Below are 26,854 nucleotides of genomic sequence, written 5' to 3' on the forward strand. Positions count from 1 at the left end.
CTGATTGACCGAGTCCCCACAACCAAATGGCGACGGACAAAATACCAGCAGATACAGAATACCAACAATCGAATTACCGACAATATCAAAACATTGACAAATCAAAACAGCAACAGGTACAAAACACTGACACAAACACAGTGCTGACAGCTAAAATAATGACAAAAAACTAATGGTTTTTAATGATTTTTCACAAAAAAAGTAGAATATGATAGTGTGCTGAGCCATGTGAGTATACTAGTACAGTGTCCATTTCAACATTACAACTGTGTCTGCATTTTAACATGTTCATCATTTTTTATTAAGTGTTTACATTTCAACTGTTGATAATATTGAAGATTGTTATACCAGCAGGGTGTAAATACCAATGTCGGCAAATCACACTGAACCCCTATTATTCATACAATAGAAAATTGTAATGATCGAAGCTTCTATCACACTGATTTATTTATTACCCATTTATTACCCAACATAGTGCACACATATTCCGCAGCGCTTTACAGAGAATATTTGAACATTTGCATCAGTCCCTGCCCCAGTGAGCTTACAATCTATATTCCCTACCACATGTACACGCACACAGAAAATCTAAGATTAATTTTTGTTGGGAGACAGTTAACCTACCAGTATATTTTTTATTGGAGTGTGGAAAGAAACCAGAGGATCCGGAGGAAACTCTGAATTGGGAACATCACAGAGTGCAAGCCATTGGCTTCTAATGACCCCCATTTATTATGTAATCTAGTGTTAACTTTTGTTCTTTAGAAGCCATACAAATCTGCATAAAAAGGCCGCCTATGCCCCCTGTAGTGTCCTTTAAGCGCTCACTGATGTGACGTTTTGTCTGTAAAAATATACAGTATTTTGCAGCCTAACATCAAGGAATCCCACCTGGGTGATAGGGTGGGACATTAAGTGAAATAGGGGTCCCTTGATGTTGGGCTGCAAGCTTAAATGCATTGATCAATCCATGGACAACCCCATTCTTTATGTATTAAGGTAAGTGAGTATACTATAGCGAGCACTGAGCTCCATAATTATAGAGAGATAGAGAAATTAAAGTGTATTATGTGTTTCTGTTTTAAGCAACTGCTGTGCGCAAACCATGAAACAATTGATAAAGAAAAAGCTATAGTGCGACAGACAGAAATAAAACTTCTTACGGGTGATCCAAGAGAGGAGAATGCCAATTTGTTGCTTTAGCTGCGCATGTGCCAATTTCTGGGAAATGGGGCTGGCTCCATTTTGCCGTTGACTTTTCCACTGTGCAGATCTCTAGTAAAATAGGAGCAACCATTTTCCCAATGATTTCTGTGTGTGGTTGCTATATGCATTTTCCCTCACACTCTCAGAAAACGTCTGGTTAACACCCGCAAACACCGGTTTCCTGTCAAATCAACTTGCGTACAGCCAGCAGTTAAAAAAGTAGCAGGATTTCATTGCAAGATGGCCTCCCACATGCGTACTACGGGCCGTACACATGTGCAATGTAATGGCTGCATTACTGAAATATGTTATACTTTGGAGATGTGAGATTACAGCTTTAAACACCTAACATTCTACGTTAGTCTTCCTCACAGACAGTTCGCAGAACCTTAACATCTGATCTAATGCCACATTTTAAAAAACGAGTGACATTTAATTTGGTGAATATTTCAATGCAAGAAGGATTTGTGGTGGTTTACTATGCTTGATTTGGGTAGGTTCATAAGGTATACTCAAACATACACGTGAGAACAGTGATTTAGCATGTTATACATCAAGTGACCCCAGCATATAAATTACATAGCATGTATGTTTTATACTGGTGCCATTAGATTCTAAAAATATCACCACTGTTTGAATTTCAGCAGTTTAAATACCATACCCATGTTCACTCTTTTATCCTCAATATACACAGGTTCGAATTTCAGACTCTCTGGGGGAAATTTACTAAAATGGGAGCTATATTTCAGATGGAATGTTGCTATAGGCAACAAATCAGGATCTACCTATTTATTTAGCACCTTCTAGAAGATAATAGATATAATCTGATTGGTTGCCCACAGCAACATTCCATCTGAAATAGAGCTAAACCCTAAAAAAAGGAAATTTCCTTGAAAAGCGATGTGCTCGAAGTTCAGTCACAAGTAATCAAACTAAAATGGACACAATCTCATTGTAGCAAAGATGCTCAAGTTTGGGGGATTCACCAGCATTTTTCATTTTAGAATGATTAAAAATAAACAATCTAACTTTGTCAACAGATTTCCCAAAATTGCTTGACAAATCGATACACAACTGGTGTGACTTCTGCAGTGATTTTTTATTTCTCTTACAATTGTTGCCAATTGCACCACTTAAGTTTTAGCAACAAGCCCTGTCCAGCCCCAGGGACTGAATCTTTACTGTTTTTATCATACAGAATTGGAAATGATTAAGTTTGCCATTTTATACTGGTGCTAAAGAACTTACGTTAAAACATGTGGTAGTCAAATAGTGTGCGCTCAAATAATGTTTTTTTTTGGGGGGGAAAATGTAATATTATAATAGCACTTAAGTCTACGAAATGCAGGATTGGGGCCTTTCCTACCTTACTGCTTGAATTTGCATTGGTTGGGAGCGCTGCATCTTCGGTCTTTGTGGCATGGACGGAAGAGTGTTTGATCCTGAGTTTGAAAGCTTGCTTCGGTTTAGCTGACCATTCTGTATAAGTGGTACAGAGTCTGACACCCTGCTGCATGTGGAGTATAAGCTGTCCAGCGAAGAATTCATATTATTAACCAGAGCCTCTAGATCAACATCATCATCTAGGAAATGAAATAAGAACTACTGTAAGTTATATATAATGATATTACCAAAGGTGTAACCATGGTGGTTCAAGTCTATCCATGTACACAAAATGTGAGTGCAACAATCCATTAGAATACTAACGTTTCTAAAGTAAAAGTGGAGGCAGACATTTTGTAGGCTGAACAAATGTCCATGGGAAGGCAGGATCCAGCGCTGGCATACCAATAAGACACACCTAGACTGTCAGCTAAGTGCTAATGACTAGGGGTGTCTAAGACAGTCACTCATTCAGTATTTAGGTCTCAACTACACCAGCACACACACACAACACCAGTCATTCAGCGTCTGATAGGCTAGTAATGTGTAACGATCTCACTGACGAGAAGTGTTTTGAAAACCCTCACATCCTGGTCCAGATGTACTAAGCTTTAAAAAGTGAGAAACGGACATTAACAAACTATCTATCCACTCCTAACAGTCATGTTTGAAAAATATCAGTTAGGAGCTGACTGGCTGGTAGTTTGTCACTCTCCATTTTATAACTTTTGAAGTTTAGTACATCCGGCCCCCTGCCTGCTATGGTAAGAGAGCAGCTTGGGCAATAACACCAAAGAGGGATAAAGAGCACCATATAGGTCCAACCTGGAGTAAGCGACTGCCCTAGGCATCAATGTGCCAGATGTATTAATCCTTAACAAGAGATAAATACAAGGGTGATAAAGAGAGATAAATGTCCAGCCAATCAGCTCATTACTGACTTTTTTCAAACACAGCCTGTAACATGGCAGTAAGGAGCTGATTGGCTGGACGTTTATCTTTCTTTATCACCCTTGGATTTATCTCTTGTTAAGGCTTAATACATCTGCCCCAATATTTTTGAAGCTTCTACCATTGTGTCAAGGTAGTCAGTATGACACAGGTCAATTTTCTTCAGCCTGCAAAACAGCTGACCCCATTAGAGCAGTCACACTGTATACATAAAAAAAATAAAAAAGTATGAGAAATACCACTGAACATTTTTAGGATTACAGTATTACAATTTGTGCACAAAAAGTCCTGTTCTGGTTATTTTCCTGGTACGGTCAACTTATTACTTTTGCATTTTATGCCAAAGCAAAGAGTATTTTCTTTTTCTTACAGACTAGACTGCAGTGTTCTAGACAATTCGGGTGGGATGCAGCAAGTAATTGCGATACAACCCACCGCACATCGCATTGATACTAATTGCATATACAGTATAGATATACTAACATTTGCGATTAGTATTGCAAAGGGCAGCTCTTGTGATAAGAGCTGCCCTTTGTGAATCATTCGGCAGGGGGTGAGCGGGTCCTCGCTGCTCTCCCCCTCCTCCTGTGCCTAGCAGCCTGCTGTTCAGATGGTGGCAGGCACTGCCAGGCTCCTCCTCCCAGCACAGCAGGAGGCTGCCCGAACATCAAGTGAGGGGGGGGGTCGCAGGCAGTAAGTGGTGGGGGGGCACAAAGAGAAGCCGATAGGCTTTGCTACCTAAAGGTGGCGTAACCCCTCATAGTGAAGCCCTGGCGGTGGGGCTTTGGTGCATCTGAAAATGCCATAAAAACCCAGATAACAGGGTTTTTACTGATTTTCAGTTTAGTACATCCCACCCTTTATGATATTACTGTATAGCAGGCCAACATTTTAACAATGGCTTAATCCTATAGGAAGGGGGGGGGGGGGGGGGGGATAAGATGGTTTCCATATAAAAAAAAACCCGGTACTTCTGTACTTTCACGGCGCCAGCCTGGCGCCGCGCGTCAGAGTCCCCTTGCGGGGCTCGCTTCGCTCGCCCACGCTGCGGGCTCGGTGGCTCGCTACGCTAATTAAAATCAACTCCATGCCAACATGGATAGTGGAGGTATGAACTATCCATGTTGGCATGGCGTTTATTTGACTTAGTTAGTGGCAAGCGTAACCCGGAAGTACGAAAGTAAAGAAGTACCAAAAAACCTTCCAAACAACATTTAAATGCAAGTAGACATGTCAAATAAGTATGTTCTTTTACTAGGCTTAGCGTGTATTGTTAGCATTTGGAGAAGTCGAATAGGAGAACAGAAAAGAGACTATTGGCCAGTTGCATCAACTCTACATAGATTAGATTTCATTGCTTTTTTATTCTACAAGACCACTATATAAATATATATAATTTGTTCTGTATGCATTTTATAATAGCTATGAATCCTTAGGCATAAACAAAACCTCCTCTTATTTATGCTGTGCATGTAAATTTCTGAAGTACAAGTTCGGGCTAGTTGTAAACAAGTAGTTTTCAATTGCTCATTTAAAAAGGAATGTAGATATAGGAAAAGGGCGGGTAAATATTACTCTAGGGAAGTTAATTTAATGGGGCTTCCGTGGTTTGGAAATGAAATATACCAAAAGGATATGTATTTTGGAGCCCACATTACCCAACAGGTTTCCAAATAGAACAAACCATTATATGACCTTGAACCAGTTTTGTATGCACCTAGAATAAACAATTGAAAAATGGATAGTGAAGGAAGTAATATCCTAGGCATGCTTGTTCTGGACAATTACAGAATGAAAGCATCAATTATTAAGGACTAGTTCTGAGTCCAGTTAAAATGAGAGAACATCATAAAAGTATTGTCAGCATGCATTTCGCAGCTTGGACCCGATGTGTAATGCGGTCTCCAGACTACAGTACCTTACAGAATGGAGGCCTATGGGCTTCTATAGCATTTCCCTGCTTTTCTCATTTGGTAAAGAGGGGTGGGAATTCAATTCTTGTACATACTTTTTCAGCTCACTACCTGCGGGGGTAGAGAGCTAAAAGATAAGACTAGTCACCCATTTTGCACACATAAACCAGACCTTAATTGATGGTACATTCATGATAAAATTCACCATTTTAATATCGCCTTGTGATCTCCTGTCACTTTAGACAAGAGATCCAATGCAATAAAACATTTGAAGCCCCCCCCCCCCCCCCCCATTTGAATGCTAATGTGCATTAATATATGGAATCTTGGATAAGTTCCACTGCTTCATTTAGACGTCCTCTGCAATAATAGGACTTCCGGGTTTAGGACCTGCAGTCCTATCTGCATATGCGTCGAGTGATATGCTCTGTGGGGATTGCTGGGAGGGACCTGTTTGGACCCTCGCAGCAGGGGAGCTGCAATAAAAGCCAGTACGACCATAAGGTGCCTACCGCATCAAAACACCAGAATGTATCACAGTGCATATGCAGATCACACCCATACCTCAGAATACGGCATTTTCAGAGTTTTGACTGGTTGCTGCATCTCGCGCCAAAAAGTTAATTGTATGCCAGGGGGATCCCCAAAATAAAATGGAGACTACAGATCTAGAATAAGAATATACGTGTGTATGGATACAAAACTGTTGAACTATGCTAGTTACCATAATGATATTTCAGGATTCATTATATGTTTGTTAAAGTTCCAGACTATTCTGAGACAGAGGATCTCATTCTAATATGGTTTGGGGCTTCCCCTGACACTGGTGAAGAGAAGAGTTTGGCAAGGTCTGATGTCTGTGAGGTTTAGAAAATTATCTTTATATCATAAGGAATCTGATCTGATCTCACCATAACATTCCCACCACCCTCTTAATTCTGCCCCTGCACTATCCATATCTACAGTACACTCCCACCCAGTCAGTCACTTTGATCCTTTCTGTACAACCTTATTATGTAATTGAACAATGAACACTATGGTTAAGAAAACACTCTTAAGGTCCATACACACTGGGCGACTATGCCTAGCGTGTATGTACAGCGATGATCGTGTTCACGATGCGGGGAAAGCCGCTCAGTGCATACACACTGAGCGGCTTTCCCCCTGCCCAGCGCCAACGGTGGGGGGAGGACGGCGTTGCATAGCGGAGCACTAAGCAAAGCCGTACTGAAAGCTGCTCATCCAGCAGATGAATGGCTATAACCAGCAGATGAACAGCTTTCCCGGCGATGTTGCGGGAGCACACAGCAGCGCTCATCGCTGGGGAATACACACTGGGCGGCTTTGAGCTGAAAGGCGCTCAAACCTCCTGTTTTGAGCGCCTTTCAGCTCAAAGTCGCCCAGTGTGCATGGGCCTTAATTTGTATAATCTGTAGATTCCACCTCCATCCTTTGCATTGTCTGACAACCTTTTTAAGCTACATTGGCTATGTGTAGATTTCATGTATGTAGCTACAGAGACTTTGTTGAACGAAAAACAGTTAATGATTTTCAGCAAGGGAGATGCAAAGGATGAGCTCCCTGGTCCCAGCGGTAACTTCTCTCCTATCCGGTAATGAAGGAATATTTAAACAGACTGACAACCCATTTGAATTTTCCTGCATATTCCGAGTAACCGGTGTCCAGTCAGTGCGTTTATACGAGTGTCATCCTTAGACTTATCTGAGGTATTGCATGCAACCTCGCATGGGATACCTCAGCAACTACCCGCCGGGGAACATCGTATGCAACTCACATACAGTGCTGCTGTGTACAATACTGTTTTTGCCCATAACACTGACCATAAATAATTTAAATTGATCTTGCACCATCAACCCAGGACACCCATGCAAGTGTTCCGAGGCACCCCAGGGTGCTATGGCACACAGTTTGGGAACCACTGGCCTATGACCTAAAGCAAATTCTGGTATAAATCTTCACAAAAATTATGTAATTAGATCGAGTTTTGTCCTGGTGAAATTAATAGTAACCATCTCCACAACTGACTGGCCACATGCCAGGGTTGTTGGTTTCATTAAAAAAAAAAAAAAAACCAACCAGGCTGTACCTCACACTATCCCTAGATTAATTACATAATGATAGACTATGGAGTTCAAATCAATCAAAGAACATGCAATACTATATGGATGGCAGTTTTACAGCTAAATAACCTACTCTTATTTAAACAGACTAGATCATATAAAACCATTCCTGATCAAGTGACAAGAAAAATTTGATTCAGTTCAAGACTGTTCATGTGTAAACCTTGCAGCCCACCTGTTATGGAATACAGTAAGTGACAAGCCAAGAATAAGTTAAAAGCACACACATTCTTCCCCTTGAAGAAGTCCACAGCTGGACGAAACGCGTTGGGACCCCTCCACCAATCCTCTGAGCCGCCAAGCCTTGGACTGAGACCCTGTTCTTGAGTCCAGATTCAAGAAAGGACTTTGAATTAAAAAACTTTTAGGGAGCTAAGTACCTCAAAAAGTTTTTAACATCTATGACACTTTTTAAGTGAACTGTGTATCAATTGAACCCATGTGTTTCAGCCCATTGTTTCCCAATCCCATTCCCATTCCCTTTTATTCCTGTGTACTTACCCAAAAAAAATATTTATATACATTTTGTATATGTTAACTGTGTAAATTAAATGTTTTTTATATACTAAACTTATTCCATTTCTGTGGTCATATTTGAAAGTTAAATAAGATCAGGCGCCCGTTTTCTCTTCCCCCATCCCCCCAAAAATTTCTATCCGATTAACCAAGCTGGCACATAGAGAATTGGGCTGCCACCCTCTAGACTGTGCACTTTATATTGTATAATTTATGCATAAAAAGTCTTAAAGTTATATTTGTAAAAATCACTTGAAAGAAGAAATATATTTCCTCAACACTCATCACTTTTTGTATGGTTAAAATAGTCATATGCGCAGGTGTCTTAGAGCTATTCATATATATAAACACATATTATTTATTTTTCTATATAATATATATATATAGTCCAGCAATACTCTGGCACTCCCTGCTTAATGGTTGTATGGTCCCGGTGCCTTCCAACAGCTGCACAGGTATCCACGCTGACAGCCGAATACAAGTCCCCAGCGGTGGCACTCAGATAAAGAAGTCACACAAGCCAGCAATTCGTCAACGTTTCAAATGTATTGACACATTTTTCGCATGCGATTTTGCGGGAGGTGCGATGCGATCTCATCACACCGCCCAAGGCCAGAGAGCAGTGAATAAAATACATAGGAAAATCGCATCACATGCAAAAAAACGCATGCAATGCGATTTTCTTACGCGGAATTGCCCGCTAAGCTACTTGCATAGTGTGCGCCCGGCTACTACATAAGTACTGAATATATATATAGATCTATATATAGATATGTATGTATGTATTTATATGCACATACATACACACAGACATATTTAGGGTCGGGAAGCTATAAATCTAAGCCAACTAAAGGGCTAACATGCTGCAAATGCAATCCAATACAATCCAGCTTTCTGACTGAACACGCAAAATGACATCACCCCACTCTATGCACAAGATTGAAAAGAAGATCTCCGTTATCTTGAAGGTCACCTTCAAAACAATTAGATTTTTGTTCAACGGTAGATGGCCTGTGAATTCACTGAAAAAGAAATAGTCTGGCACCAAACCAACTGGTAGAAGTAAGACAGCATGGGGGAAACCTTATTTATGCAGTCTTTTAAAGCTCCGAATTAGCAATGGATTCACTGAAACCACAATCACTTCATCAGTAGTGGTCTACACATCCTCTCTGCTCTAAAGGTAAATGTAAACAATAGAGTCATTTACCTTGCTCCACAAAGGGGCCTGTGTCTACCAGGCATGGATAAATACAGCATAAGGATGCTGTACATAACTTACTCAAGCTTGTCTACATTATGGCAGATATTGGTGCCAAAACAGCCAATATAAATGCAGTAATAACTGTCAGAAAATATAAGCTGTTTATAAAATGTGGCAATCTTATATAATTTTTCTGTAAGTTGAGAAGCAAGCAAAGAAAGGCTTATACTGTATCTTCCATATAAATGTAAAGCAGCAGACCTTTTTTTTTTTTACAGTTTCATATACTATTTACACCTACATGATAAGAAGCATTCAACAATAAGGACATTAGCTTTCAAATTAAAAGTGGGATTTTGTGGTCAGTTGTATGAACTTATTCTTAAGGGGTATACATACATAAGCACAGGCAGTTTTGACTAAATTGAATTTCGTTAAGCCCATGGGTGATTTTAACTAGGCCGATTTGCCTTACCTGCACGGTCTATCCTGCTAGACAATAGTAGTGATCATTCTAGCACCCGCCATCTTTAAAAACCCATGCAATTCCTCTTTCTTGCCTGGGGAGTCACTGTCTGCTGTGGTGCTTCTAGCACAGGTCTGCTTTGCCTATCAGTGCTGATATACAGACCACACTGTGCTAGAAGCACTGCAGAAGACAGCGACACCCCAGACAGGGAAGAGGAACTGCATGGGTTTTCAAATATGGCGAGTGCTAGAATGAACACTAAATAGCAAAGCAGTGGGGGAGAGTCTCTAAGGTAAAAATGCGGTAAAACCCCCGTTATCGGGATGCTCTAAGCAAAAAAATCCAAAAGCCAATAGGCTTCTAACGCAAACCCACCGCCACCCCGCACGGACCCCGCCGCCCTGCATCACCCCTTCCCCCTCACCTGTGTCCGGGCAGCACAGAGCTGTGCTGCCCGGACCTGTGACCTCCTCCCTGCACTGATCCTCGTCCGGGTGCAGGGAGGAGGAGAGCCCGGCCCAGCAGCAGCGCCGGGTGTGGGAGGGAGGGGGGAGCCGCCGGGACCTGCTGGGACCCGGCGACTCTCACCGCAAAGGACAGTTCTTAACGCAAGAGCTGTCCTTTGCTATAATTATCGCATATGTTACTGCATATGCAATAATTATGTATGCGAAGAGAGGCGAAGGGGAGCGGAGCTGAGGGATGAATATTAGAGAATCTCGCCCAGTGTGATTCTGGCTAACTTGCTGGATGATTTTGGACAATCTAGTTAAAATTGCCTGGCCAAATCTCATTGTGTCACAGCTTTAGAGATATGTGGCTCACAAGTCTCATTATATAGTGTAGAAGCTAAGCAAGAATTATTTTTGGAAACCAAGATACAGAACCAAGTTGGACGGTTGTAATGCAATGGGAACCTTAAATGAAACTTAAAATATTGTGTCCAGGAATAAACATGACACTATTTTACAGTTTTCTTTAGACTGTGTAATGTTATTATGTAAAGTTTATCATAGCAACTAGTTCTCAACTGGTAAACTTGCTTCTCTTTCCCCTTATATCTCAGGAGTTGGTTAACACAAAGGGTGAGATGTAATAGGGTGCGATTTATTTAGATAGCAAAAAAAAAAGAAAAACATAAAAATTGCACCGTATTGCCAATTTTCAGACAAAAAATGCACATGTAATAGGGTGCGAATATTTAGACAAAATTTAGAAATCATTTGTTATTTGTGGCAAATTATTAGTAATAAAAAATGTGCGATTTTGTTTCCCAAATACAGGGGAAGAAGGATTAGGGGGTCCCCATATTTTGGAACCAGCACCGGGCTCCAAAAGCCAGCAGTGTAATACCACAGCCAGGGGACACTTTTTATACAAGGTTCCCCAGCCATACCATTCTCGCCCTGGCTGGTAAGCCTTGGGTAGTGGGGATCTCCCCCAATAAAGGGATCACCCAAGGGTTAACCCTTTCTGGCCTAACTCTTGCTGTCCCCATCACCCCTGAGCAGTGGGTGGCAGGCTGATGCTTTGTGTGTAAAAAATTGATTCAAAAGGGACATTAGTTTATGCAATGGAACGACAAGTCCCAGCAAGCCTACCCCACATGCTAAAACTTTGTGAACCACATGCCCCAGCATGAGGGACTTGTAGTCCCACTGCATAACCAATGTACAAATAAATGCAGACACACCACAAGTAGTACAACTTTATTCACATACATGCACACATGCAAACACACATACTCACCATGCCTGGTTCCCATGTTGGATTGGTCCTTCTCCATTAGAGGGTCCAGGGTTAAAAAATAGAAAAGGCAGGCCCATACCCCTGGACAGACCGCACAACAGGCTCCTCTCCCAACAACTGAGGGACTCCCAATGACATCCATCAGTTCAGCTCAGCCCTAATTGGATGTTGGTGTTTCCATGGAGATACCTACATCCAATAAGGGCTGACTTCCTTTGGAGCTGAGCCCTGATTGGTTTAGTTGAGTCCCAATGACAGATGTCATTTTAATTTTCGTGATGCACGTCATTAGGATTCCCTTAGGGGACGGGAGGCGCCACAGTAGCGCACGCAGGGGGGGTTTCTGAGCACCCAGAAAACCCCCAGGAGTCTAAGGGCCCTAGACTGAAAGCTGGGGGTCCCCTCTTTCCATAAGTACAAGAATTTTAAAAATCGGCCCTTGGGAACCGGAGATATCTGACTTCAAAGCAGTGGTCACCATCCAAGCCTTTTAATTGCTCTTCCCAGTCAGATATTTCAGGTTCTGTCTGACGTAGAGTTTTTCTGAGGTTATATTACAAAAGCTGGGACTCTCCCTCTTTGATGGATACTAGCAGCTTGTCTCTACTGTTCCCAGAACCAGAGATATCAGCCTTCCAGCAGTTGGTTACTGCTCCAGCTCCACACACCTGGTAGGTAGTTTTATATACTCGTGGGCAGATTGCTCTGCCTCCTGAACTCTGATCCCATAGTCCCCAATACCATTTGGTAGGTGGGATTCTCTAGTTTTTAATTCCATTAAAATCTAAGAAATCTATTTCCAGGAACTGGAGATATCTGCAGTGAAGCAAGCTGTCCTCCCACCATTAAATTATGAATAATAAACCCACTCCACTACACACCCCTCCTCTGCATATTAAACATCCTCTACCACCCTGGAAGTTATGTATCAGGGCCCCTTTATTCAGCCCAATGCCCCCTTCTCCCACCCCATCTCCCACCATCTGTACAGTAAAGGGGTAATTAGTGGATATTACTGATCCAGGCCCTACATGCTGAGCGGTTGATATAATACCCCCCACCACCCGCGGGACATCAAAGCTTCCCCCACCCTTACCGCTGGAGGATCAGTAGGGGCCCCAATACATTGTTATGCCCAGGGGCCTACACTGCTGTTGATGCCCCTGTATGTATATATATGTATGTATATATTTTATTATTATTTATATACATTTGGTCTATCTATAATACTTTAACTGACCCGGCATATACTGGGTCACTTAAGTGTCCATCTCTGTGCTTTGCTCCGCCCCTCTGGAAACCCCCTTCTGAAAATCCTGCGTTTGCCCCTGCGCCGGTTATGCTATAAGAACTATCTCAAACAACAACTTCCTGCAGAGGAAATTGACAGTTGTAACATTTATACACTAATCTCCACAACATGGCACATTCAAATTCTGTATGGGAGAGTGGGGCAGATGTATTAAGCCCTGTGAAGCGATAAAGTGATGAGAAAGCGAAAGGTAATAACGCACCATCCAATCAACTCTAAAATGTCATTTTTCAAACTCAGCTGATTGGCTGTTGCGTTATTACCTTCCACTTTATAACTGCTTTATCACTTTACCAGGGTTAATACATCTGCCCTAGTGAGAGTTAAGACTGCAATACAAGAATTTTGAACTCATGTGACACCACCTGTTTGTCTGCAATGTTCCAATTGTGTAAAATTTGGCTAATTTAGTGGCTTCACTATGGCATGATTTTAACTCAGACTAGGGTGCATTTTAATATGTATGCTGTAGGGCAGGGGTAGCCAGCTCCAGTTCTCGAGAGCTACCAACAGTTCGCGTTTTCCAGCTCACCTCACAGGGGGTTGGGATCGTTTGGTCTACAGCAAGTTGGTCGACAAGCATTAGGTCGACATGGTTCTAGGTCGACGCAAGACCAATGCTTGTCGACCAACATGCTGTAGACCCAATAACCGTATTCCCTCACAGGTACACAGGTGCACACATAACTGACCGACACATTTTAAAAGATCCACAGGTGGAGCTAATTACTTCACTTGTGATTCTGCGAGGAGACATGGAAAACATTAACAGTTGGTAGCTCTCGAGGACTGGAGTTGGCTACCCCTGCTGTAGGGTATACATCTTGCAAGCTCATCTGGAACAGACTAAGGTACACCAAATATTATCTGTGAAGTACAGTGTACCATGCAGGACACGGCTGAGCAATAAACAGCAGCACGCTGAGAGGTGTAGGTTTACAGCAGCTGGGGGATCACTTATTGACCACCTATTGTATAGTTAATGTTTAAGAACAATGGTTTAAGTAGAAATGGTCATTTGCGTGTGTTGGCCAGCAGAGGGCACATTATACCTATCAAAAGAAACATACAGTATAAGCATACAAAGCACCAGAGTTCATGTCCTGCTGAAAGGATATAAATGCTACATTCAGTATAAATGAGAGGTTGTAAGGGACTGGTCTTTACTGCCATATATCACATGGTTTTATAAAAATCCTTAAAATTTTGAATTATTTTAGAAACTTTTCAATGTAAATCAAAAAATTTAAATATGCCAAAAATCATATCATAAATCAACAGAGCTTTATTAACATATTTCTGATATCAAGTTTAATCCAACTACAGATCCAGATTATGAATCTTGTACTACATGGCTTCACATAAAAATCTATTTTATTATACTGTATATCTAATTTTATCTTGAAACATGTAGAGTACACAAAAGTTGATTTGAAAACAGACAACAAAAGAACATCCTAGATCCATCTTTGGGTCCTATCGCACCTGAACGCTGCTTTTCCCCCATATTATGTAACTGGCACAGGCACAACACTAAAGCCCTTACTTTTATTCAGGGGTGCCTACCCTCCCTTATTGGCCGGGAGGGTCCCGGAAATCGGGTCCCCCTCCCGTCCCCCCGGAAAAGTGGGCAATCCTCCCGGATTCTGTCTCACCCTCCGCATTTTCCCGGCAGCTGCCCTGCAGCCTCGTTGAATTACCGCGATTAACATCAGCATATAAAGTATAAACATATTTCACTAAAAATGCTACACAATAGTATGTGCTTTTCAATTACATGCTGCCATAAAGTCACTCTTTCTAAATACTCTTATACCACTGAGGAACAAGTTGCACTGTAAAGGTCCCCATACACTAAAGACATTTGTTCCGGTTTCACCCGTTTCCGGATACGGATTGGGCTGAGAAATCAGCCCAAATCAGATGTGTCTGAAATGCCATCGGGTCCGAAGCGTGGTCAGTCAGTCAGTGAGTGGTGGTCCAACCCCCGACTCCCCTCCTGCAGGGTGTTGAACCTGGGTTGCATACAATACATCACATGTGAAATGATGTATCGCATGCCATCCTGCCAGCCAGGAAGGTCCCATGTGGCTAGTAGTGGATCACATGGCCATACACTGCAGCGATACATTGCAGTAGTATATGGCCAGCTTTAATTTGATAAAGTGACATGTGAAAATAAAGTACATCTTTCTATTGATTACAGCATGAATTTTTACAATAACAAGAAAAAGTAAGCAGTAGTTTAAGGGTGTACTAATACCCCTTTCAGACAGAAAAAAAAAGACCTGGGAATTACCCTGATCCAGGAGGGTAGGCCCGGGTTTTTTCTCGGTCCGAAAGGGTGGACCCAGGTCTAAAATACCAGGGCTTCAACCCTGGAATTTACCAGGGTTTTTCCCGGGTCTGAATTCCAAAAACCCGGGTCGCCGGCTGTCTGAAAGGGTGCGACCCAGGTTTTTGGGATTATTACACATTGTTAGGCACGGATTGGCTTTTCTGGTGGGGTACTGGCTGATTGGTTGTGAGGGTGGGCCTCTCTGATTGGCTGGGGATGGCACTGGGGCTGGCCTCTGAAGTCATTAGAGAGCTGAAAAAGGATAGCATGGCCCACTGAAAGCAGCAATAGGTGAGAGCTGCTGGCAGTGAGAGGGGAGGAGGAGATCCGCAAACAGATGACTGGGACAGTCAAAGATGCCACAGTGTACTCAAACATTGCAAATACACAGCCATGTGAGGTAACATGTACCTAACAGTATATAAAAACAATACAACTTGTTTACAACATATCCTTGTGTCATGGTTAATGCAATGCAGTGAGCAGTCACCATCCACTTTTCATGACCTCAGCTCTGTGTGATTTTAAAACTGTCCTTTTCTTATGACACACAGTATATTGCAGGAAAAATCAGGCTTCTGTGTGAAAAGGGTTGACACAGGAAATACCCGGGTTTTTCGTGCTGTGGGAAAGGGTGTCAGCTTTTAGCTGAGTCTTACCCAGGTTTTTGTATACGGGAAATACCTGGGTTTTTGGGATTTTTCTGTCTGAAAGGGTATAATACCCCGTTCTCACTGCAGCCAAATTCCCGGGTCTAGCATGTAGACCCGGGAATTTTCCTTTTAACGCAGGATTTTTGGCAGTGTGAACGGGTCACATACTCGGATCTCAGACACGGGTAAAACCCTTCTTTTTACCCGTGTCTGAGATCCGGGTATGCAGACACGGGTTGACCCGTTCACACTGCCGAAAAACCAGTGTTAAAAGGCAAATTCCCGGGTAGAACTTCTTCACCCGGGAATTTGCCTTGCAGTGAGAACGGGGGTCCAGCGCGGCAGTCCGTGTATTTCTCACTCGCAGTGAGAACACGGCATAAGAGTCTTATAATAAAAATGAAATATAACTTTTAATATTTTACAATTTTTATCAAAAACAATAAAATACAGTAAGTGAATAAAGAATGAAAAAATAGGATTTTGGGTACCTACCGGTAAATCCTTTTCTCGTAGTCCATATGGGATACTGGGCTTCACTACTATGGGGATTGAGACCTCCGCAGGAGAGACAGGCACATAAAAGAACTTTCAGTGTGGGTGCACTGGCTCCTCCCCTCAATCTCCCTCCACTAGTCAGTTAATGCAAAAACTGTGCCGAAGGAGAGCATGTGAGGAGTATGTGATAATGTATTGTGGTGAGATTCATCCAGCACACCCAAACGAACAAAAAACATATAAAAGAGGTGAATCCTAACAACTTAAGAGGACACCTGTAACTAGAACAATCTATAGTCATATTTATCCTATAGAAAACAAGGCAATAAGCCTAACCATAAAGTAGGTCTGACAGCAGAAAAAGCCGCACTGAGGCGGGCTCCCAGTATCCCATATGGACTACGAGAAAAGGATTTACCGGTAGGTACCCAAAATCCTATTTTCTCTACCGTCCAATGGGATACTGGGCTTCACTACTATGGGGAGGTCCCAAAGCTACCAGAACGGGTGGGAACGTGCGGATTCTGCTGTAGAACCGCATTCCCGAACTGGGAATCCTCCCTGGCCAGGGTGTCAAACTTGTAGAACTTCACAAATGTGTGTTGCCCTGACCAAGTTGCGGCCCTGCATAGCTGCATTGCCGACACCCCTCGAGCAGCCGCCCAAGAGGTACCTACAGACCTGGTTGAATGAGCCTTTACTGAAAAAGGAAGCGACAAACCAGCTGATGCATAAGCCTGCTGGATAGTACATCTTATCCACCTGGCAATGGTACGCGTTGAAGCAGGTAAACCCTTCTTCTGCGCATCATAAAGCACAAACAGGCTGTCCGTCTTACGGATCCTAGCTGTGCGCTTGACATACCCCTTAAGGGTGAGGACCACATCCAAGGTATCTGGTATATCTGGGTGTGTCGCGCTAGAAGGAACCACAATAGGTTGGTTTAGGTGGAACCCTGACACCACCTTTGGAAGGAATTGTGGTCAAGTCCTGAGTTCCGCCCTATCGTTGTGGAACACAAGGTAAGGGCTCCGACAAGATAAGGCCCCGAGCTCGGACACCCTCCTGGCCGAAGCTAGAGCCAGCAAAACAACAGTCTTCCAAGTGAGGTGTCGCAGCTCAGACTCTTCCAATGGAACAAACCGGGCTGATTTTAAGAAAGTAAGAACTACTTCCAAATCCCATGGTGCAGTGGGAGGCACAAAGGGGGGCTGAATCCTCAGCACCCCCTGTAAGAAGGTTTGCACTTCCGGCAAGGCCGCAATCTTTTTCTGAAAAAACACAGATAGTGCAGAGATTTGGACCTTTAAGGAACCCAATCTGAGTCCCTTATCCAGGCCAGCCTGAAGGAAACGTAGCAGACTGTTTAATCGAAAACTGGCCGGAGGCAAGTCATTCTTCTCACACCAGGCAATATATCTGCGCCATATTACATGATAATGAGCAGCCGTCACCGGCTTCCTGGCTTTTATCATTGTAGTGACGACAGAGGGATGGAGACCCTTGTGGACTAAGATCTGCCGCTCAACCTCCAGGCCGTTAAACGTAGCCGCTGTAAGTCCTGGAAGACGAACGGGCCCTGGAGGAGCAGGTCTTCTCTTAGGGGCAGACGCCACGGGTCTTCCACTAGCATGGCCTGAATGTCCCCGTACCAGGCCCTTCTTGGCCAGTCTGGTGCCACCAGTATGGCCTCCGTCCCCTGATGCCGGAGCCGCTTTAGCACCCGAGCCAACAATGGGAGAGGTGGGAAGAGGTACACCAACTGGAAATCCCAGGTCCAGGTGAGAGCGTCCACCGCTATCGCCCCTGGGTCTCTGGTCCGTGCACAGTACATTGCTACCTTGTGGTTCAATCGTGAAGCCATCAGGTCGATCTGAGGGAGCCCCCACAGATCCACTATGGCATTGAACACTTGAGTGTGAAGGCCCCACTCTCCCGGGTGAAGATCGTGACGACTCAGGAAGTCCGCCTCCCAATTGTCGACCCCCGGGATAAAAATGGCAGACAGGGCCTGGACATTCTGTTCCGCCCAGGACAGAATTTTTGACGCTTCTCTCATGCAAGGCATGCTCTTGGTACCACCCTGCCGATTTATATAGGCCACAGTGGTGGCATTGTCCGACTGGACCTGGATCGCCTTTCCCTGTAACAATGGAGCTGCCTGTAACAGGGCATAGTAGACCGCCCTCAACTCCAGCTTGTTGATATGAAGGCCTGACTCCAGTGGAGACCATCGACCCTGTAGGCGGACTCCCTGTGTCACAGCTCCCCAGCCCCTCAGGCTGGCGTCCGTGGTTACCAGAATCCAGTCCTGGATCTGGAACCGTCTGCCTGCCAACAAATTGGATGAATCTAGCCACCACTGTAGCGAGATCCTGGTTCTTGTTGCAAGGCCAATCCTTCTGCGCATCTGCAGGGGGGAGCCGGACCATTTTGTCAGAATATCCAATTGAAAGGTCCTGGAATGGAAGCGGCCAAATTGTATTGCTTCGAATGAAGCCACCATCTTGCCTAGAAGCCGGAGGCAAAGATGGATCTGTACCAGAGGTGACTGTAGGACCTCCCTGACCAGCTGTTGTATTGCAGTGACCTTTTCCATCGGCAGAAAAACTTTTTGTTCTGATGTATCCAGGATCATGCCCAAGAAAACCATCCTCTGGGTTGGAACCAGCGATGATTTGGGCATGTTTAGGATCCACCCGTGGTCTCTTAGAACCTGTATGGACAGATTGAGAGCACTGCTTAAAGCCTCCGCCGACCCTGCTTTTATTAGCAGGTCGTCCAGGTATGGCACTACATTCACCCTTCGGAGCCTGAGTAGTGACATCATTTCCACCATTACCTTTGTGAAAACCCGCGGGGCTGTCGACAGGCCGAAAGGTAACGCCCGGAATTGGTAATGGTCGTTCCCCAAGGCAAACCTGAGATAGATTTGGTGTGGGGGCCAGATAGGAATGTGTAGATAGGCGTCTTTGACGTCTATAGAGGCCAGGAACTCCCCTCTTTCTAGGCTGGCGATCACAGAGCGCAAGGACTCCATCCTGAACTTGAACACGCGCAGGAAGGGGTTCAGTGACTTTAGATTCAGGATGGGTCTTACTGAGCCGTCTGGCTTCGGTACCAGGAATAAGTTGGAATAATATCCCTGGCCCTGCTCCGTGACTGGCACCGGTACAATTACCTGAGACTGAAGCAGCCTGGTAATGGCCCCCTGAAGGAGCACCCGATCTTCCTGGGATGCTGGAAGTGCCGACCTGAAGTATCGTCTGGGAGGGGGTTTGTCGAATTCCAGCTTGTAACCTAGAGAAATGAGACCTCTGGCCCAGGTATCCAGACCCGAGGCGTCCCACACATGGCTGAAATGCAACAATCGCGCTCCCACCGCGAGAGAGTCTCGTGGCGGGAAAACCCCGTCATGCTGCAGGCTTAGAGGAAGTCGCGGCATTTGGACGGTCCTGGGTGTTGGAGGTGTTAGGCTTCCTAAACTTGCCTCTCGTGCCCCTGCTGGCATTGGAGGCGCCCCTAGCCTTGGGGCGAAACCTGTTCCCACGAAAGGACTGCTGGGAAGCACCTGTGAAGGTACGCTTTGCAACCGTGGGGGCTGATGGAAGGAAGGTAGATTTTCCTGCCGTGGCTTTGGAAATCCAACCGTCTAATTCACTGCCAAACAGCCATTCTCCTGTAAAGGGAATACCCTCCACACTCTTCTTTGAGTCTACATCTGCAGACCACTGCCGCAGCCACAAGGCCCGTCTGGCTGACACCGCCATGGCTGAATTGCGCGCGTTAATTGCGCCCAATTCCTTTTGTGCCTCGCACAGGATTTTTGCGGTATCCTGAATGTGACGCAGGCTGTCCCCTATCTGGGCCACAGTCATGTCACCCAACAAGCCTTCCTGAATCTGGGTTGACCAGGTATGAATAGCCTTGGCCATCCAGCAGCTGGCTAAAACTGGACGCTGGGATGCCCCACTAGCCGTATATATGGACTTGAGGGTAGCTTCCAGCCTTCTGTCCGCCCCGTCCTTAAGGGTGGATACCCCTGGGACTGGAAACAACACCTTCTTAGAGAGGCGGGAAACAGAGGAGTCCACTACCGGTGGCTCCTCCCATTTCTTTCTGCCCAAAGGTTCAAAAGGATATGCATTTGTGAACCTTTTTGAAAGAGTAAACCTCTTATCAGGGTTTTGCCATGCAGCCCTGAAAGCAGTTTCTAACTCTGCCTGCTCAGGGAAGTACACTGGCTGTTTCTTCTGAGTCATGAAGAAAGGATCTCCTTCTGTGGATGCCTCTACAGGGAGATCTAAAACATCCCTAATGGCCCTGATAAGGGGCTCGGGACCATGTACTGCCGTCTCAGGAGCTGGTTCCTGCAGACCCTGCTCCTCACCCTCCTCCAATATGTCCTCATCGTCCTCATCTGTGTCAGGATCCATAGCAGTAGCCTGCCTCTTTTGAGGCTGTGCGGGCGGGGGAGGTACATTTTGGGTATGAAGAATATCCACCCTGGCAGATAACATGGACAATTCCCTCTGAACCCTCTGCGTTTGCTGAGTGTTAGTGGAAAGCTGTGAAGCCACAGAATCCAACAAGGTCTTTATGTTGGAGGCCCACGCAGGCTCCTGCTCGTCTGCCTGCGATTGCCCCGCAAGCTGTGGGGGAACCCCACTGATCTGGGTGTCAGCACTACTGGGCTGTGGTGACATACAAGCCTCACAAGTAACCTGGGACTGTGACTTGGGCACAAACTTGGTGCTACACACCATACAAGTGAACTTTTTCACCATGATGAGATAGTACTACAATGTCTGTAGTAACAAACACAACCCCCACGCAGTCACACACGTGCACACACTGCTGGATGTGTTTCCTCTGAGTGAAAACAGACTATGTGCTTGCTTTATGCTGTGTCTGTAACTAAACAGTGGGGAAAAACAGAGCAATTGGGGAGCCAAGTGCACCCTTAACCTGAACTCACAGATCTGGGTGAGCTGGTAACGCTAAACACAGTGATATAAACAACACAGTGTCTGACTAAGCTAAATCGCTATAAAAACCTGCTGTCTCTGCCGTGCTGCAAGTACCCGGATCCACCACGCCAGTGAGGAGCCCTGTAATGGAGTCTGGCAGCGTGTGAAGAAGCAGGAAGTGACAGCGCGCGCCCAGCAGAGCTTGGTCCCGCTCTGAGTGAAGCCCCGCCCCCTTACACGGAGCTGGCGCTTACATATAATTATACTGACATTATTAAAGGTGTAAAATATATATATCATACATTATACCCTGAGGGGTGTCCCTGGTGGTCCAGCGGCAGCACCCCTATGCCAGTTATCAGACGCGGTGTTCACGCGGTCCCTGCTGGAGAGCCGCCATTACTAGCCGTCGTCTTGCCGCACCAGAAATGGCTGCGGGGACCCCTTGTGGGACCCCCAGCCTGTACTCACCACCGATGTCTTCAGACCTGTCAGGGGTGTGCGGCGGCTAGGGGACTTGCTCGCTACAGCGCAATGCTGTGCGGTGACAAGTCCCACGCAGGACTGGATTGTCCTGTAGCAGGGTCAGCTCTGCACCTGAAGAGGTCGGGGACTGACCCTTCCCCTGACACCCACGAAGCAGGACAGCTGTGTGGTCACTACAGCGCCCCAAAATAACAAACTTGAAAATAAATGTGGAAAAAACTCTGGAGCATCCAGAAGCACTGCCTCTCCTGAGGCACATTTTTCAAAAATGACTAGTGGAGGGAGATTGAGGGGAGGAGCCAGTGCACCCACACTGAAAGTTCTTTTATGTGCCTGTCTCTCCTGCGGAGGTCTCAATCCCCATAGTAGTGAAGCCCAGTATCCCATTGGACGGTAGAGAAATGTATGTTAAAATATAAGTGGCCACTGCCTGTATTCAGTATATTAGGTGTAATATGTTCCCTATATGTGCTTTGTGTCTCTTATTATATGTTAATAAATCCTGCCCAATTAAACACTGTGGGTGACATTTAAACGGATACGATTTTTCGGCACTTTAAGAAATCGCACATTATTGCACTTTTGAAAATCGCATTTTTTTGCCGCGAATTCACATATTTAATGATATGAGAATTCCGGGCAAAAAAGTGCGATAAAGTGCAATTTTTAGTCATGAAAATGTGCGGATTTGAGGACATGTGCTATTGTGTTAGAAAAAAAATGGTGTGGGGTTTCCCCTCCTGAGCATAATCAGTTCCGTATTTTGGAACCATCACCGGGTTCCAACAGCTGGGAGTCATGCCACAGCCGGGAACACTTTTTACAGAAGGTCTCCCGGCTGTATCATGCTCACTGTGGCTGGTCAGCCCTGGACAGGGTACCTGATAGTTGAAGCAGGAGGTGATATCAAAAAGGTGTCTACATTATACTCCACAGCAGATAGAACACGATGTGAGGTTGGGAAGCAAATAGCTAGTTCACTGCGAGAGAACTGGGTTGCTTCAATGCTTGCCACTCTGCATTGGGACTCAAAACTTATGTATTTTCTGTTGAACCAAAATGTCAATGAAGAACGCCTTGCTGTTGTGGTTGGGAATCAAAGAGATTTGAAACTACTTGGTGTTCTATCTTATCAACCTGGCTCTGATCGAAAATCAGGTGATAACATTGCTGAACCAGTGGATCTTCTGGAGTCATGGTGCTGTGCTGATTCTATTCTCAACATGACATTTGACACAACAGCATCCAACACAGGTCACATCACAGCAGCATGTGTGACAATTCAGCAAAAACTTGGACGATCTCTTCTTTGGTCACCGTGTCGACATCATATTGGAGAGGCTATTCTCACCCATGTATTTTATGGTCTAAAAACTGAAGTGTCTAAATCACCAGATGTCACTGTTTTTACTAGTTTTCCTAAAAAAATCACATATTTGTCTCGTGGCAGTGATGAAATGCTCAGAAGACTTGATCACATTGCATTTAGTGAAGAAGCCCACTGAATCATACAAGACCTCAAGGATTCTGCAGTGAAGTAGGCAAAGAATGAATTGACACTGCATAGAGATGACTACCAGGAATTTATTGAATTACGTCCTGGTTTTCTGGATGGACATAAAACTGCTTTCCAAGCAATTGACATCAAGCGACCAGGTGCTTTGCATAAGGCCAGATGGATGGAAAAGTTGTTGTATTGTATTGTATTGTAATCTTCAGGGGCATGGTGGGCCACATAAATATCATCTCAGATTCTGCTGTCAGTACATCAGAGGCAGCCGGCTCACCCCGTAGTTATTGCAGGGTGAGCTGCTGCAGGAGAGAGGATAGTCAGCTCTGGAGCCTGGTGTTGTAAGTATTAAACTGTATTGGATTCACTCAGCCCTGATTGGCTGTAGCCGTCTTCATGGAGACACCTACAGCCAATCAGGGCTGAGTGTTTCTGTACCACTCTGGCAGCGTGATCCTCCGCTGTCAGTACATCGGAGGCAGCCGGCTCATCCCTCAGTAAGTGTAGGGTGAGCTGCTGCAGGTGAAAGGAGAAAGTCAGTGCTGGAGCCTGGTGTTTTAAGTATAGGTGTAAAATTAATGTGTGTTTAATAAACATTTACTTCTTTCTGTGTGCGTGGGTTTTTTTTAAACATTCTTTTTGCATTAATGCCCCGCATGCTGGGACTTGTGGTTCACCAAGTCACAGCATGCGGGGGAGGCCTGCTGGGACTTGTAGTTCACCTGAAAAAAAACTATGTTGTTGTTGTTGTTTTTACCAGATCAGGCGGGCATCCACAGCCCACGGGACCTTATGTAAAGTGTCCTCTGGCTGTTGCATGACACCGCAGGCTGCTGGAGCCTGGTAATGGTTCCAAAATATGGGGGACCCTCAGTTTTTTTTATCCCCCCATATTTTTGGAACCAGGAGTTTGGTCCAAGAGTCCGGGGCGGGTTTCAGAAATACGGGGGACCCCTACTCTTTTTGTCCCCCATATCTTTGGAACCAGGTCCAGCCGGGGGTTGGTTATGCTAAGGAGGGGGGACCCCATGCCACTTTTTTTTTTTTTAAATTTAAGTTTTATATAAAAAACACATAATATATTTTAACATAGAACCATACACAGAAAACAATGATCTGTGCATGGTCTTGACAAATTTGCCTGTCAGAACCTGGTCTATTTTTTTATTTTATTTTGCTAATTTTATTAACGTTTTCCCAAATCCGCATCTCATTAAATATGCGATTTGTATACTTTATAGTGGGAAAATATCTGGATGCGAGTTCCAGCGTTACTAAAAATCGCCACTTCAGAATATCCAAATTCACTGCAGAATGCGTGGTTCTGTCACATTTTGCATCTCTTTAACTATGCGATTTTGGGGGCGTGGCCTGACCGGGACCCGGAGTAGCTGCTTGATCTAGGAGCTCTGCACCTGAGGACCACAATTCACCCTCTTGCAGCTGACCCCCTGCTGTATCTCGCCCCAGACTGCTGGTACTTAACAGCTGGACACCGGGGACACCCGCCGGGGATAGCTGCGGAGCCGGGGAACGTCTCCAGACGTTTCTGCAGGTTGCGGCCTACCCGCCGGGAGAAGCCGGGACCTAAATTTTGAGGCCTCGCCGGGATTTGAGCTCCGGAGCGGCTTCCGCGGACGTACGGAGCCGCAAAAGGTACCTAAAGACATTAGCTCTCCCCCCTGCCTCTCCCCTACCTCCGGGGGCCCTCCCAAGGCGCCCAGATAATATCAATAACCAATAGAAGTGAGGGGGGATCTGATTTAGCTGCCTCTCAGTGACTGTACCTCTGCAGCAGCGGCGGCCATTTTACTTCACTCTATCACATTAGACAGTCACTGGAATTGTGTTACAGCGTTTTATAACCTGCTCAATCCCTATAATACCTTACCTACCTCTCTCAGCTTGGACTCCAGCTGCCTGGGGATTGATACAGGCACATAATCTATCCTTCTGTGCATACAGCAATTTACATTATATATTACAGCAGTGTTCTCCTTCCCTGGTCCTTAGCTACAAGTGGATCCTGTCATCTTCCACCAGTCCCCCCCTGAATTCTCTGTGATCCAGACTAGCATTGCATATACATTGTATGAATCATCACTGAACCCTATTAGGGCAGTGCTGGCCACTCTGCGAGCTGCGACAGTTTGTGGGCCTGCAGGTCAGGATACAACCTACAGATGGTCTCGAGTCTCTTAATATATTTCTACCTGACTCAATTCACAGAAATTCCTATCTACAAGCTTCGCATGCAAAAACTTGATAGAATGTACTAGGCACCTCGCCACAAGGTCCCGCCTTGATCATCATCTCAGTGACACTCTGAAACTGACACTCACTTCAATATATTGAATAATTTTGATTCCTACTACCACACATATGGATAAGTTCCGGTCTACCCCTAACCAAACACAACCTCTTCAGCAACGTCAGGAGAAACGACGTGCTGACCCCAACATGACATCCGATTCAGAAACTACAGCCTTATCACCGGCGTCAAAAAAATCAGTTGCTGCACAAGACTCTTATGTTACTTATAACGATGTAGTGGAGGCCATAAAAGCAACCATGGGTCCACTACTGACTAAAGCTGTAGCGGACATATCTTCACAACTACAACACCTTACGCATAGAGTGGAAGAAACGGAACACAGAGTGGGCGAAATGTTCCACGATGTGTCACACCTTAAGCAAACAGTCCCCAGATTGGATAAAAGCAATTACCAGTTATGTAATAAGGTCGACGACCTTGAAAACCGTTCTCGTAGGAACAATATCCGCTTGGTGGGCCTACCAGAATCAATCAAAGGACCGGCTTTGGCTCATTTCGTAAGAAATACCCTGCCTACACTTCTAAACATCGAAGCTGAATGTCGGGACCTGATAATCGAAAGAGTTCATCGTGTAGGACAACATTCTCCTACCACACCTAACCGCCCCCGAGTTGTCCTATTCCGTTGCCTTAATTATCTTCATAAACAAGCCATTTGGTCTGCCTCGAGAAACAAAAAAGACATCATTTGGGAATCATCCAAATTGTTCCTGTTTCAAGATTTTTCAGTGGAACTGTCTCGGGCTCGGAAGGCCTTTTCCCCAATCTGCTCCCGCCTGGTGACTGACCAGCGAAAATTTGCGTTGATATATCCTGCCAAGCTCAGAATTTTCAATGGAACTGCCTATAATGACTTTAATACACCAGCAGACGCTGAGGCCTTTTTGAAAGATGAGAGACGTTCAGCTTCTTTCTCCCAGGATATCTCAGATCCACCTTCAGATGCCCATTGAGTGCCGCAAGTTCTCTACTATATATAACTGTTTTACTACCTAAGGTTTAATTTTACTAGTCCAATTTATATTGCTTAAACACTAATGATAGAAATGTTTACTGAAGCTCTTGTAGTTGTAATACTAATATTGAGAATCTAGCTAATCTCATTATACCAACTGATTTCCTCTACTGATAATTAGTTGCGGAACCCTGTTTATAGAGTGTGTTCTGTTTCTTTATATTGTTTTCATGTTGCGTTAGATGACTAGGGCCGGGACCTTCTT

General features: G+C 44.8%; 1 protein-coding gene across 1 annotated transcript in view; it reads right to left on the minus strand.

The window, feature by feature from the left end:
* Positions 1-26,854, minus strand: part of GRB10 (growth factor receptor bound protein 10) — a 229,515-nt gene that overhangs the window by 87,597 nt on the left and 115,064 nt on the right. The window contains 1 exon segment of the mRNA XM_083188204.1: positions 2,573-2,789. Coding sequence (XP_083044330.1) covers positions 2,573-2,789 — 217 coding nt within the window.

This window comes from Crinia signifera, chromosome 5, assembly GCF_055691185.1.
Source record: "Crinia signifera chromosome 5, ASM5569118v1, whole genome shotgun sequence".
Taxonomy (NCBI): domain Eukaryota; kingdom Metazoa; phylum Chordata; class Amphibia; order Anura; family Myobatrachidae; genus Crinia; species Crinia signifera.